We start from the raw sequence: 14873 nt of genomic DNA, 5'->3' as shown, positions 1-14873 counted from the left end.
GCTGACGATTTCATTAAAAACACAGTAAAGATCACATGAAATGAGATTTACTAACTTTTTTTGACACTAATTAGATCCTTCATGTTTTGAGTTTGTGTTCAGATTACTCAGAATCATCTGCTCACAGCGAATACAACATTTCTCTTAACACGGAAAGTATTCCTCTCAACTTGTACTGTCACAGTCGGTGTTGTGCAAAGTAAAAACTGGAGAAAACAGAGAAACTAGTTGAGTTTATCCTGCTGGAAACAATCACCGTAAATTATTAATCGTAGATTCATCGAGGCAAACAAACACTCGGATAATTTACCCCCTTCTGTCGACAGCAACATTATGCTGTGTTGAATTTGTGTTGCCGTGTCGCTGCTCACAGCGTTTTTTCACAGCCCATCTGCCTGCTGGGGATCATCCTGCTCACGTCGATGTTGTTGTTTGCAAAGATCTCTTTGGCTTTCTTGATGGTGGATTCTGGCAGGGTGCGTGTTCGCCCCAGGATCCAGGCGAAGTCGACGTGGAAGAGCCTGAGGATGTCAGTGCATGAATACACCAAGGCCGAATTCACGTAGTCAGTAGACAGGATCCAATAAGGGGAGTAGGGAAGGACTGTGATCAAGACAAAAGTTGTAAGAGTGAAGAGACAAAAGTATCACAGTATTTTATCCTGAAGCTACACATACTGAGAGAAAGTCGTATATCTAATATGTGGCTTATAGAGGCTGATTAACTCATTACATTTCCACTTCATTCTTAACAACTCATAACACAGCCAGTCATTCTCAGTGTTGTCACCAGATGTTGCTCACCGTAGGAATAACTTATTCCCAGCTTGGCTGGATTCTTTATATCCTCTACGACCCCGATCCCTTCGATTTTCTTCATCTCTCCTTTTCTGTTTTATTCCACACAGACAAACTTTATGTTAGACTAAAACGGCTGCACGACATGCAGACATTACCTCCTGGCTCCACGTTTGCACAGATAAATTCAATGGGACTCACAGTATTTCAGAGCTGACCACTCGAATGGAGTTGCTCGTCGTCAAAGTGAAATTGGTTTCAATGCAGCGGCCTTTCTCAAACTGGGCTGGCAGTTTGGCAATTTCAAACCATCTCCCCATGAACTGTGAGGGCAGAAACACGCACAGGTTCAAAGACAACTCAGAGCAATGTGAGTGCAGACTATGAATAAATCTACATACTCTGATATATGGTATGTGTTTTATAAAAACCTACTCTACACCAGCTGAGGAAGTAATTAAACACAATGTTTTGCCAAGTTTCCCCTCTGGGAAAAAGTCTGTCTTCATTTATTCAGTTATTGTACTAATGTATGCACATTTCTATGCTATTAAAGGTACTGAAAAGCTTTACTTACACAATACTTTGGGTACTGAGTTGACTTACAACAAAGATTATGCTGAAATGCTGAAAATATATATATATATATATATATATATATATATATATATATATATATATATATATATATATATTTATTTATATTTATATATATATATTATAAACTATATAAATAAAAAGTACTTTTAATAGATTAAATTATATTTTTTTCACGTGAAAACAATATATATATTAATAAATTCTTGTTTACCTGTGGTGTAATTATAATTAGTAGTAGTTGTATTTAATTATGTCCATATGCATGTGTCTACCAGCCTCGACTTTTTGGTGCCCACACGATACAGAGACAAATATGATGACAAACACTCCTATCTGCTTCCACCACACACTATTCTGATCTATATCACAAATGCCAGCAATTACTAAACATGTACGTTTTGCTACTTAATAAGAATGTATCATAAACAGTCAGCAAATCTTTGCCATATGAAAATATTTAAACAGAAATCTCTGATAATGTTTGTGGTGTCAGCTTTTTCCTTTTCAAACTGTGCGAGAGAAGAAGGATCTCATGACATTCACGCCTAATGTGTTCAGCGTATTCTGCACAGTCTGCACCGTCACTGGTACCTGTTTAAGGCTGAAGGCGGGTTGAACAGCAGGCTCTGGACACGGGCCCCAGTGGGGAACCTGAGCCCTGATGATGGGGAGGGTGAGTGCAAACACCAGAGCCAAAGGTAGCTTCATGGTAAAGATGTGGCTTTATTACCTAAAGAGAGTATGAAAGAAAAGCAGGTAAGGTAACACAAACCAAAAAGAAACATGGCCAACGCAAACAAGATTACTGCTACATCAACTCAGGTAACATTTTTCTTGGCAGAAATAATCTAATATTAACTAATTTATAGTTTAATCCTTCGCATGTATCTCCACAGATTTCTCTTACCTCTGTGTTCCAGTGGTTCAGATATGTGCTCTGTCTTTATCGACTCTGCTGTTTGAGTTGGAGACGTAGTCCTCTGCGAGGTTTTGCAGTTCTGTGTCGTCAATGGGCGTCTTTGTTTAGAGCCAGCTTTATTTCAGACATGAAGTAAGCTATTAGCAAATTGGAGTCATGGGGGACATACCAGGAGAAACGTAATGAATGTAATAAAATAATCTGGATGCCCTCCTGCCCCAGATGGACACAAAAGTATATATTTTGTTTTGTTTTTTATCAGAGGATTGCTTTAAATGACAAGTTCCAAGGTTACATGATTTTGTACACAGACACACAAGTACTTTAAGACAGAAGTGTTGATCCACAAAATGCAAGCATGCTATACTCATGTGTGTTTATATGAAAAAAATGTACAAAATGATTAGATTTGATCTGATTTAATAATATCTTGTCTGGCAGAACTGAAACCTTCAGATTTGCTGCATGGCCTCGCAAATGGTCGATGGTTTACATATTTACATTTCCTGCTCTTTAATGACTCTCTGTTTCTCTATAGCACCAACAGCATATAATAGCATTCATGGTTTACACCAAGGGTGTCGAAATCACTGTAATGATTTTGTGGGTTACATTTAGCCTGATTTGGTCTTAAGTGAGCCTGATCACTGAACCTATTCCCTAAAAAAAGACACCTGCAAATTCCTTTTCTTTTAGTGTTAAAAAATTCAAGTACGCATTTTATGTCACGGCGGGGTGCGCCGATGTGTGCGGAAACAGGACCCAAAAGCAGATGATGATGAGGAATAGTAATGATTAACAGAAAAGTGAACCTTTATTGCGATGACGGCAGGAAATGAACCAAGAGACCAAAGCAAACAGGCAAAACACTAAGAAACAAAACACTGAACTGGCAAAACACTAAGAAACAAAACACTAAAGGTACTAAGACCAAAAACTATAACTATGACCGAGGTGGAAAAATAAACAGGCTATGACTATGACTCTGGTGAGAATAAACAGACGAACTGACAATGGCATGAAGAAAACAAAAGGCTTAAATACAGACATGAGGTGATCAGGGGAAGTGGCGACACATGGGGGAAAACAGCTGACAGACATAAACCTAATGACAGGACCAGGAGAGGAAAGCTAAATACAATGAACAAAGAACACATGACATTGTCAGAATAAAACAGGAAATGACAACACAACTTAACAGACCTAATACGTGATGAAATAAATAGAAAACCCCAAAACATAGAAAACCCAGGAACAATAACTGCCTAAACTAAAGGCAAATAGGAAATAACACAAACTAATAACATATCAAAAAATACAAAGAAAACTCAGAGTGCTGGGTCGGAGACCCAGCCTGTGACATTTTATGAACCATTTATTTATAAAACTGATGATGAATACCCCAAGTGTAATTCATCTTCATTTCTTCTGCACTAAGAAATGCTACTGCCATCAGCACGGCTCTTAGGATGTACACAAAAAAGAAATATTACAGAAAAGTTGCTTATTTCCAGCTTTTATTCTCTTGCTAAAAGACCAAAATTTTCTGTTGATTCAAACAAGTTTTACTCTCTGAGGTGTTTTATGTTGTTGTTACTGAGACGGCTGTTCAACCAAATCTTTGCCTTTCATTCCTTGTACATGCAGGAACTCAGCAGACACACTTGACACACAGGTTCATCCCACCAGCAAACACTTAACAATGGGCTAAAATGACCTGTTTTGGGCACCTATGCACCTGCAACACCTTCCAAAAAGCACTGAATGATTTTTATTTCATGACAGTAACTTCTCCACCAAAGCTGAATTACATATAGTATCATCATGTTGCCTAGCAACCACCAGCAGTGGGGTAAAATGACCCCTTTTATGTTGCATTTGTGCACCTACTTTATAAAAACCTGGAATCATTTTCATTTCATTGACTTTAATATTAATTTTATCTCTTTATATGCTCACTGGTGCAGCTGGTGCACAATAGTCCCCGTTTCTAATGTGGCTCCTTGGGAAGATTAAGTGCCCACCTCTGTTCACAGCCTCCAGGTGGGCCAGATTTCACGCTTTGGTGGATTGGTTCTTTCCCCCTATGTTTGACATCCCTGGATTAAACTGAAATATCTCAGTGTACTGAATGGATTACCGAATTATCAGTTTGGTGTTATTTATGTTATTTCTCTGTTATTTATGTTATTTCTCTAATTCCTTTCATATTTTATCTATAAAATATCTTGGCTGTATCTTGGTTCTGATTTGCTCAAACGGAAAAGTTGGAACTACTAGACCTCAAGCATGACCTCATGATGATGTCATCATTAGGGAGACCCCTAATTAAAAAGGGGGAAAAAAACAATAGAAAAAGTCTGTGAATATCGACTCCCATCTTTTTTGCTTTCTTACGGTTTCCGTTCAGGCTACAAGCATGTAGCATGTAGCCTGCAGCGTCTAAGGAGGAGTGGACCGTCGAGCTAAAATCTGTTAGAACGTGTTTTGACAGCTTAAATTAACTCGTGTACTTTTTGCATTTTCTTGGTAACATTGACAAACAACTTAAAAACTTAAATCCTTCTGAGTTTGTCTTTGTAACAAAAGATCAAACATACACATACACCCAAAAAACTGGTATTAATAATAATAATGGATTGCATTTATATAGCGCTTTTCGGGGCCCTCAAAGCGCTTTACAATTCCACTATTCATTCACTCTCACATTCACACACTGGTGGAGGCAAGCCACAGTTGTAGCCACAGCTGCCCTGGGGGAGACTGACAGAAGCGAGGCTGCCATATCGCGCCATCGGCCCCTCTAACCATCACCAGTAGGCGGCAGGTGAAGTGTCTTGCCCAAGGACACAACGAGCGAGACTGTCCGAGCTGGGGCTCGAACTGGCAACCTTCCGGTTACTCTTTGAGCCACGATCGCCCACAGTATTGCTGTTATTGTTCTGACTTTCTGAAAAGGATTAATTTTCTCACATGTGCTGATAAAGTAAATAATTTGGCATCTTGACAGTGAGCGCCAAGCCTCTGCCAATCCAGTCAATTGATTTTAATATACACAAGCATCTATGCGGACTTGGTAGGGCTTTTTCTTTATGCTTAAAACACGACGAAAGCAAAAAGAGTTTATCATGAGTATCTCTGGTTATACCCTGACATCTAAATATTTAAAATGCTGCAATATTCTGTTTAAAATTCAAAATAGCTTAAACCAAAAGCTGACAGTTACATCTGATGACGGAAGGCTCCCAGACACGGCGTTCTGGCAACCAACAAGGTTAAATTAAAAAAAGGAAAAGATCAAAAGGCTCAATTTCCAGCTAATACACTTCAGAGAGGAATGACTTGTTAGCTGCACTCAGATGCATCAAAGCCTGTTTTCCCAGGATCAAGGCAATAAGCTCGACTGGTCAGAAGATCAAGGCAAAGAATCAGCCTCACTGGCAAACTAGCAGCAAGACAGAGAGGGAACGCTTCAAAAGGGTGCATTAAAGATGCAGAATGTAAACACTGCAAAGGGACAGGACGTTCTGGATTTGATTGGGTGCACGTGATTTAAAGTTTTTGTTCTGATAATCTGTGGAGGATAATCCAGTTTCTATTTTCTGTCTTGAGTAAACTGGATTGTCTTGAAGTTTTTCTCTCCCTTTTCACTTTTCACTGTTTACTCATCCTAACACATGCACCTTAACCAGCCACTTAAAGGTGGAGACAAACTCACCACCTCTGTGGAAACACCGACCTCACCGACCGACTTCAGCACCTATTATCCCACATACCCACACACGGGTTTTATAGTTCAGCGGGAATTGAAGCATGTTCCTGACACTGTAAAACTGCATGGTAAAAATGTTGTTGCTAAAGCTCAAATTCAAAAAATAAACTTTAAATCAATAAAATACATTTTATGATATTTTACACATGTAGTTAAAACAAGCATCTTGGACTCAGTTTTGAGTTTTGTGGGTTTATGATTTCTTTTGGGGGTTGAGATGTCAGGGCTCTGTGTGCGGGCAGGTGGAAATGTGGATCCAAATGCAGGACTCCCGAGATGAAATGTAACTGAAAACCACAGCTTTTATTGCTGGCATGAAACAAACACAGAAACCAAGCAGGAACACACAGGCAGGATCTGAGGGTACAACACGACACTGGGTTGAGGAAAACACAGGGCTAATACAGGGTGGTAATCAGGGAATGGGTAACAGGAGGGAGACACAGCTGGGAGAAATTGTGGCTAACGAGACAGGAGGAGCAAAGCTGGACACACTGATATAAGACACAATCCTTCAAAATAAAACAGGAAACAATACACAAGGATGCAGACTAGGAAACACAGACTTAACACGGGCAGAACTAAAAATAAACCAGAATAAGCTGGAACATAGAACATCATCATCAAATAGATCAAGAAGATACCCAAAAAATACAAAATCAAACCAAAACATGAAAACTCAAAATACTGGGTCATAACTGACCCAGAACCTTGACATGAGAGAAGGATTTATCATCATCTGTTTAAGATTTCATATTCCCTGCTGCAATTAAATCTCTTTATTAATTTTACCATTAGTCCTGCACTTTAGATGGTGATAGTTTTTTTCTTTCTTCTTCTTTCCCTTCATGTTTCCTTCTGTCTTTCCATGTCTAGGTCACATGTGTGATTCTGTCTTCTGTTTAGTTACTCCCTGCCTTTCTTTGGCGGTCTTTTGTCTCTTGCTCTGTGGATCTAGTTGAACATACACTGTCTCATCATCTCTAATTCGTTCCCACTGTGTCTTTGACCTGTTGTCCCCTGTGCTCATTACCTTGGAGCAGCCACATACTGAACCACCAGCTTACCGATTAGTAGCTGACAGCTTTAGCCACACAATCTCCCGTCTGCATGCCTATCCTATATCCTTGGGCATTATACTGAACCCCAAGTTGCTCTTGGATGCATTCATCGCAGAGTGAATGTTAGAAAGCACTTAGATAGAAAAAGCATTGAAAGAAAGTGCTTGTATAAATGGGCGAATGAGCCATGTTGTATAAAGTGCTGTGAGTGCCCAGGTAGATTAGAAAAGCGCTGTATCAGAACCAGTCCATTTACCATGTTGTGGGAGTTTCCTCTTGTCCTTTGTCATGTTGTCAGTCTCAGCTGCGTGTTGCCGTGGTTCCCGTTTTCACTTTATTCCTTGGTTCAGGCTTTTGGATTATCCTTTGGACTTCATTCTGAAGTACCGGCATTAAAGGCTCGCTTTCTGTTCGACTGCCACTTTGCTTTTACTGTTTGCTCCCTGTAAAACTGAAAGACAAATTTAGTTGGACTTCTTCCAAAATAGATGAGATTGAAATATTTGAAAAGGTAAACTGCTGTTTTTAACTGTGAAATATAATTGGCACTAGTTTTGCTAAAGTTGCAGTTGAACTCACACTGATGTCAGAAGCCGAGCAGAGATTCCTGCTTATTTTATTTTTTTTATTTTTTTATTTTTTGTACACTACCTGCTTTGATGATAATTATGGTAGATTTAGGGCCAATACTATTCCTGAACCTGCTCTGATTGATATTTTGGCCACTTGAGGGCAGCATGAGGAGCCATAGTAAACAAACAGCTGGGTTTATATACAGCACTGACTGCAGAGCTGGATGGTGATGTAATGTGTGGCCATGGTCACATGAAATACTGGCTTACATCTGAGGACGCATCAGAAATGTGCTCAAGCTCATGAGTGTTCAGTGCTTTTAATGTGTTAAAAAGCTGAGCAGTAGACTTGTTTTATAAGAATTGTGTCTTTTATTTTGAAAGGCATTTGTTGTGATGCCTTTTGTGCAGATCTTACAGTTACAAAAGTGAATTTCCGACAATATAAACAATAAGAAAAGAAATCCAACATGACTGCTTTTTTGCCTCTTTTTCTTCTAATGTCATGAGTGACAGCGTTACTTTTGTTCATTGCAGAGAAATGCGCTTCTTCAAATGCGTAAGCGTCATCTTCAAACTGCTCACAAATAAATATATTCAGCCCAGAAATTATAAGCTAATAAAAAATTATAATTTGTACCGCATGTTGCTTCTGACGAAGCTTTACCAGAAGCAACATTAATATGATCTGTCAGCATTGCGTGACAGCCGCTGTTATGTGCAGTTCATGTCACGCTGGGGCTCCCGCAGCTGTGCACACAAGCATGCTGTGGGTTAAACATGTGGAAGAGAACACACTGCTCTAACTATAGTGCAATGTACATATGCACTATAGTTAGAGCTTGAGAAAATGTCCTTCTGCTGAAGAACAACAAAGCTCACAAATTTACGTGCAAACTTTCACTGCTGTGAAGCCAGTGCTGTATTCAAAAGAGACTTTGTTTTTAAGTTTGGCAACACATCAACATGACTGGGGACTTTTGGTCTAACAGAAAGAGTATTTATTGAGAGGGGACAATATAGTGAGGGAACACAAAACTGAAATCATTTTCTTTGCTTTAATTGACTGAGTTTGTCTAATAGAGAACAATTATATGGTGTGACATTCACATTCAGGGAAGACTAAAACACTGTCAGCCTCCAGGAGAGTTTGGTGTGGGATCTATGTCATGCCTCAGGGCCCTGCATTCAGAGCCTTTGTATGCTTTGACTTCACTCTTCTAGTCTGAAAATCAGTTGAATGATAGAAAACAACCACAAAGAAACACAAATTCAGTTCTGTATATGTGTGACCGAATACGACTGTGTGTGAGTGGGTTGTGGATTAATCAAAGTTTTAATGGCAGCTCAGTCCAAAACCTCGAGCAACAGAAGAACAAACCACAACAAAATCTGTCAGACACACCAAATATTCCTTTGCTGTTGGGCGTCTGTTCTGCTGCAATAAATTGTCTGTTATCATTATTGTGTCCAACACTTTTTCTCTATCATTAATTTCATGAAATAATTAGAATACGGTCACAGAACATGATCTCAAATCTTCCTGAACAATAATTTAAAAATGAAAGTTGCTTCCCGTTGCCGTCGGCTAATTAAGAAATCTGCATGTTTCTTCATGTTAATGAAAATTAAAACAGGCTCGTCATTTCAGGGATTTAATTGGCCTTAAAAAGACTTTTCTCTTTTTTTTTAAGTCTCATGAAGCAGATTCCTTTCATGAAAAATGACCGAATGGAGCATTCACGGCTAAATTAAATTAAACACAAACACCTCGGGGCCAAGTGATAAAAAACTTAATATGTGATATAAGAAAAATAGCAAAGCACCCTTATTTTTATGTATTTAATCAAATGAAAAACAGGATTTTACCAGCACTTATGGTTATTTTGCCTTTATGCAGTTATTAAACAAATGTGTTGTTCACTGCAATCGACAATCCAGAATTGGAGGAATTTGTCTTTGTTATGTGGAAGTGAAATTGTGGAGCTGTAAAGCCTATATATGATAATGTTTAGTGTTTCAAATAGGGAACAAATTAGAAATATGTAGCCTGTTGTTATTCAGATTCCCATCAATAAAGAAGCTGGAGACATAACAGCTGATGACCTGTGGAGATGAAGTGGGATTAATTAACTGTGCACTGCTTCCCACTTTTATTCAAATATGGAAAACCTAAATCATCAAATGTTAATTTTTCCTTTTTTCTGATATACTTTATGTGCAGTGTTGCCAAGTTTGAAAACAACTTATTTGAGACTGGGGAGTGTTTGGTTAAGCTTATACAGTATGTGGTGTCTTTAACATATCAAACATGGCTGAGATGATGATGATGATGATGATGATGATGATGATGATGATGATGATGATGAGTTCCACTCTCTGCCAAAACACAAACTAACACAGGTTCACAGGTTATACAGAAAAAAACATCACAGCATCGAGCTTAACTGAACTAAATGAAAACCTTTTTTTTTGAGTAAAGATAAGGTAAATCAGTTAAACTGTGTTTCTTTTATTACTTTATGGAAGAATATCATCATGTTTTGTGGTGCAAGTGTGTAAAAAATCCACCTGTTTTATAACGTTTCCAGAAAACTAGAAAAGATGAGCCCCAGTTTGCTCTGACTTTGGAGAATATTTTTTCAACTCTTGTGTAAAATACTCTAATATTCACCTCCCTCTCAGGTCCGACTGTCATGACAGTAGATGTTAATAACACAGGTGACTTTATTCTTCATAATCAGGTCAAATTTCCTCCAGGACAAGAACATCTTAAATGTGCCTGCTGGCATTAGCACTTAGCTGAGAGAACCACTGTGCCGAGCATCACCAGCTTTTGGACTCTGGTTGGATTGCAAAGAATAAAAGTCTCACAGTTTGATCTTTCAGTCTCAGACGATTTAAATGAACAGCTCTGAATCGAAGTGCAGCTCTGCTGTAAAATGCTTCGGACGGCGGTTTGCAAAACACTTTCTCCAGAGATGTGATGCAATTTTTCTGTCTGAAATGAGACTTGGAATATCTCGAGACAACAGTTTTATTTTCTACAAGGCCAATCACAAAGCAGACTGTAGATAAAAGTAATAATTAATCATTTAATATTCCGAAATGAGCGCAGCAATTTATCACGATACACTGCTGTTTTCAATCATTCTTCTGCTCCATGTAAAGATCTCTAAATTTTAAATGTTTTTAATTAGTTTTTCAAGCCCTGCTGCTCCCTGTCTGATTCTTTTATGTAAATCCCTTTTATGACAAACCCGCAAAAACTACGTCAGCCTCAACCCACTTCCTGTCTGAGTGCATTTCAAGGCACTCAAAGCCCTTTGTTAAAGAGATGAAAAGTGAGTCCAGAAGCAGAGAGAGCTGCAGTGGGAGCAAAGCGTCCAGAAAAGCGGGGACACCTGAGCTCGGGTCGTGTTTTTCACACACCTGTGTGTGCTTGGCGAGAGGAGATGCAGTAAGCACCGACCTCATGCTGCACTTTTGTCTGAAGGTGGAAAGACTGACGCTGGCTGCAAAATCTGTTTGATGTCGGATGAGGACACAGACACGCTTCATCTTACACGTCATCTCAGGTTACCTGAAAATAGCCTCTTTAGAGTCTGGGTCATTTCATGATTCAGTATGATGATATGTGTTTTACAACATCCCAGAGAATCTCTGTCAGATGTAGTTCAGTAGATGAAACAAATGTCTGCCTGGACAGAGCCACTCTATCACTAAACCTTTAGCTCCGCTTTAAGGGTGTAAATAAATTTGAATCACTGGTTCTTTTCATACAAATCTTCATTGTGTTTCCTCTCCTTGTTGCATGTTCCCACACTCGGTCTCCTCATTTATGACCTTTCAAGCTGTTGCTGGTCCATGCCTTTGTGCCTTTGTCTGCCACCCTCATAATAATACATATACTGTATTTTGAGCAGTGACTGTGCCCCCCAGTCTCCTGTGTCTCGTTCCTCTTTTCCTGTGAAACATTTGCAGTTGTGCAGGGCTGCAGTTAGCAAGTATGACTTCCTGGATATCAGTTCTTTTCATTTTTATTTTTATTTTTTTAGTGCCAGGCAGCCTGTTTCCTCTGCAACTGGAGAAGTTTATCATCAGTTTTCTGTCAGAAACAATAATTTCACAGACATGATCTTTTCCATACCAAACCACAGGGTTGTGCCTCTTTTTGTCTGGATTTAATTAAAGTGAAAATTAAAACAGCTAAAAGTCAGACTTTCTTTGTGTCACAGTCACTGGGCCATTGACACACTTTTGGCTTCATCACTGTTTTGTCTTGAGTTTGTTTCTTAGTTGCTGTGTTTAGTTTTTGTTCCCGTTGCTGCTATGTTTATTGTTTATAATATTCCTTCTTTCAGTTTACCTTGCCTCCTTGGTGTTCCCCATGTGTTGTCAAGACTCAGTCAAGGATGTTCCCCTGTTTAGTCACTTCCTGTTTTATTTTTGTAGCCTTGGTCTCGTGCTTTTTCTATTTAATTTTACTTTCCTGTGTCTCATTATCCCTGATTTGTTCCCGTTGTGTCTGCCACCCGTTTGCCCCGTGTGTCACCCTGTGTCAGGGATCCTTTGTTCCCTACTTCCTAGCTCCCCCACATTTATTCCTTCAACTTGAATAAAAGCTTGTTTTCTTTTGACGCCTACCTGTGAGTCAGCATTTGGGGTCCTTTCCTCCATTACTAAATATGCATGAAGTTTCATGCAGGTTAGTGTCTTTAAGGTGCCTCACAGATTAGGAAGGCAGAAAAATATGAAAAATATATATATTTGAGGAACTAACAAATGAAACCATGTTAAGTAAAATCAAGTTTAAAATAACAGCTCAGTTTAAAGTCCAGGTTTGTGTTGTCTCTGTTTCTGTAAAATGTGCAGGAAATTAGGTTTTATGATCACATTTTGGGGAATAAATTTTTTAAAATATTTATAGGTGCAAATATAAGCAGCTGCTAACTTATCATTTTTTGAGTGTAACTTCAGTAATTTTGATTTTCATCTTCATATTTGTTGTCTGTCTTTCAGGAAAAAATAAATGTGAAGGAGGGAGCAGTGATCCAAGAGATCCAACAAACCCAACGATGTGATTACATGACCAACCTGTTACTGTTTGAACAGAGTATTTATTTGAACAGGTGCCAGCGCTCACACTGGCCCCCTATCATGACACAGAGGTGGGACCCATGATCGATAATGAAGTGATGCAAGCATTTGAATCTTTAAAAGAACCTCAGAGGCTGAGTTCTTTCACACAGCTGATTACCTGCAAATAAACAGTCAGTGGCCGTGATTCTTTGTTTCTTCTCTACATTTATTCATTCTTTTCACATCTCAGGCTCTTTCTGTCACTAACTGACACTCACATCATGTTTTGCTCAGTGAACTCCAGCATGAACTCTTGCTGTTTGTTTTTTATTCTCTGCAGGTTGAGGTGAGAAGATGAAGCCTGCACAGGTGGTTGCATTGACTCTACTGTCTGTTGTTGCGATCGGCGCTCAGGTTGGGCAAATGTCCCCAGCCTGCTGTTCAGGCCAACTTTGACGCCAACAGGGTGAACACTAAATTTTTTCCTCTTCTACTGTTTATGTTGTGGGACATACAGATGATATCTATACACCTGCTTTTCCTACAAACACAAAATATTAATTACGGGCTCTCCGAATCTCGTGCTTCCTCTGCAGTACATTGGAAAATGGTATGAGATCCATAAGTTACCCACAAGCTTCCAGAAAGGCCAGTGTGCCACTGCTAACTACACCCTGTTGAGTCCTGGAGTCATCGAGGTCCTGAACACTGAGCTTCTGTGAGCAGCTAAAATATTTCCGTTTAGATCTGACACTTTGAAAATGTTTTAATTTTTAAGAAAACTTCTGCATAAACTCAGAAGAACACATGGTCCTTGACATAATTGTAATAATCTGAGGGCTTTTTATTCTTCACACCAACGCTTCATTCTACTAAAAACAGCATTACCGTACAACTGCTTGCTTCTGTTTTTTAAATCCTCGTTCTAGACAATTTTTGCTTCAGATGTTTTCAACGTCCCGGAACAAAACTCATGCCTCATGAACGCGCAGGGTCACTGGCTGAACCTTTGTACTGTTCCAGAGTTATACAAAGAGAGCATTTTGTAGAAAAAAATATATAATTGAAGGAAAGTACACGAGTAGAATTAATTTCTATTTCATGTTTCATTTTATTAGCGATAATGGAACCGTTAACGCCATCGTCGGCTCTGCCAAAGTCAAGAACCCCGCTGAGCCTTCCAAGCTTGAGGTCTCCTTCAACAGTAAGTTGTCATAAATGACTTTCAATTTCAGTCATGACAGATTCAAGTGAGCCACATATCCCTGCTGTTTTCACCTCTCCTGCAGACTCTCCTCCCGGCCCCTACTGGGTTCTGTCTACCGACTACGACGGTCACTCTCTGGTCTACGGCTGCACCGACTACGGCTTGTTCCGTGTGGAGCTGTCCTGGATCCTGAGCAGGAAGCCCACCCTCTCTAAGGAGACCCTCGAGAAGCTCCAAGGCATCCTGTACTCTGTCGGAGTCAGCGTGGAAAACATGGTCCCCACCAACCAGGACGAGACTTACTGCAGCCCAGTTAACCAGTGAACCAGTTAACGTACGCTCCTACTTCAGCCCACAGGACTGTGAGGCACAATGATTGCATGCAAAGACAATGCAACAATAAAGCTGTGTGAAGAAATTTCATGTTGTCCATTTTGACATTGCAAACACAATCTGCACCTTTTAAAATCTAAAACTAGGATTTAAATTCCAACAATGCCCAGAAGACAAAAGTCCCAATTTCTCTTTCACCTTCAGCACTTTTCTTTTCAACTTTACTTACTGCTGATGGGGCTCGACTCCTTCTTAAAAGCATGTTTTTAGCCTTCTTCCTTTCACTGGTTAATTTCAGAGTTGCAAAGTTAGATGTCAGTCACATGACGTTTTTGTTTTTTTTGTCTTTTTTCCTAATAAAACTTAATGATACACTTTATTTTTATTGCCGCTTAAAAAACAAAGTGCTCCATGAAGGAAAACAGACTTTTTTTTTTTTTTAAAAGCCCAATTTCATCTCCATTAAGCAACAGTGAAGGCAAAGAGGATGAGGATGAAACCTAACAAATGAGCAGCTCCAGTTAAAAGAT

The 14873-nt window shown here is 39.3% G+C and overlaps 1 protein-coding gene and 1 pseudogene across 1 annotated transcript; one reads left to right on the top strand and one right to left on the bottom strand.

Moving 5' to 3' along the window:
* Positions 1 to 367: 367 nt before the first annotated feature.
* apoda.1 (apolipoprotein Da, duplicate 1) lies at positions 368 to 2105 on the bottom strand. Its single transcript, XM_085378194.1, has 4 exons — positions 1989 to 2105; positions 999 to 1120; positions 804 to 889; positions 368 to 603 (listed from the first exon to the last, which is right to left on the bottom strand). The coding sequence occupies exons 1-4, from the start codon at positions 2103 to 2105 to the stop codon at positions 368 to 370; spliced, it is 561 nt and encodes a 186-aa protein (XP_085234320.1).
* Positions 2106 to 13154: 11049 nt separating this feature from the next.
* LOC146613206 (apolipoprotein D-like) lies at positions 13155 to 14334 on the top strand (annotated as a pseudogene).
* Positions 14335 to 14873: the final 539 nt, after the last annotated feature.

The sequence above is a fragment of the Diplotaxodon limnothrissa genome, linkage group LG18 (genome assembly GCF_057381915.1).
Source record: "Diplotaxodon limnothrissa isolate DT_005_m linkage group LG18, D_limnothrissa_male_GT1.1, whole genome shotgun sequence".
In the NCBI taxonomy this organism is placed as follows: Eukaryota; Metazoa; Chordata; class Actinopteri; order Cichliformes; family Cichlidae; genus Diplotaxodon; species Diplotaxodon limnothrissa.
This window is presented reverse-complemented; position numbering and strand designations above follow the sequence as displayed.

Bases quoted from the DNA above. Each gene is read 5' to 3' on its own strand.
- apoda.1 (XM_085378194.1), bottom strand. From the start codon at position 2,105: ATGAAGCTACCTTTGGCTCTGGTGTTTGCACTCACCCTCCCCATCATC. The intron at 890-998 runs GTGAGTCCCATT...GGAATAAAACAG, and splicing joins GTGGTCAGCTCTGAAATACT to AAAAGGAGAGATGAAGAAAA. The intron at 604-803 runs GTGAGCAACATC...TCTTGATCACAG, and splicing joins GGGAATAAGTTATTCCTACG to TCCTTCCCTACTCCCCTTAT.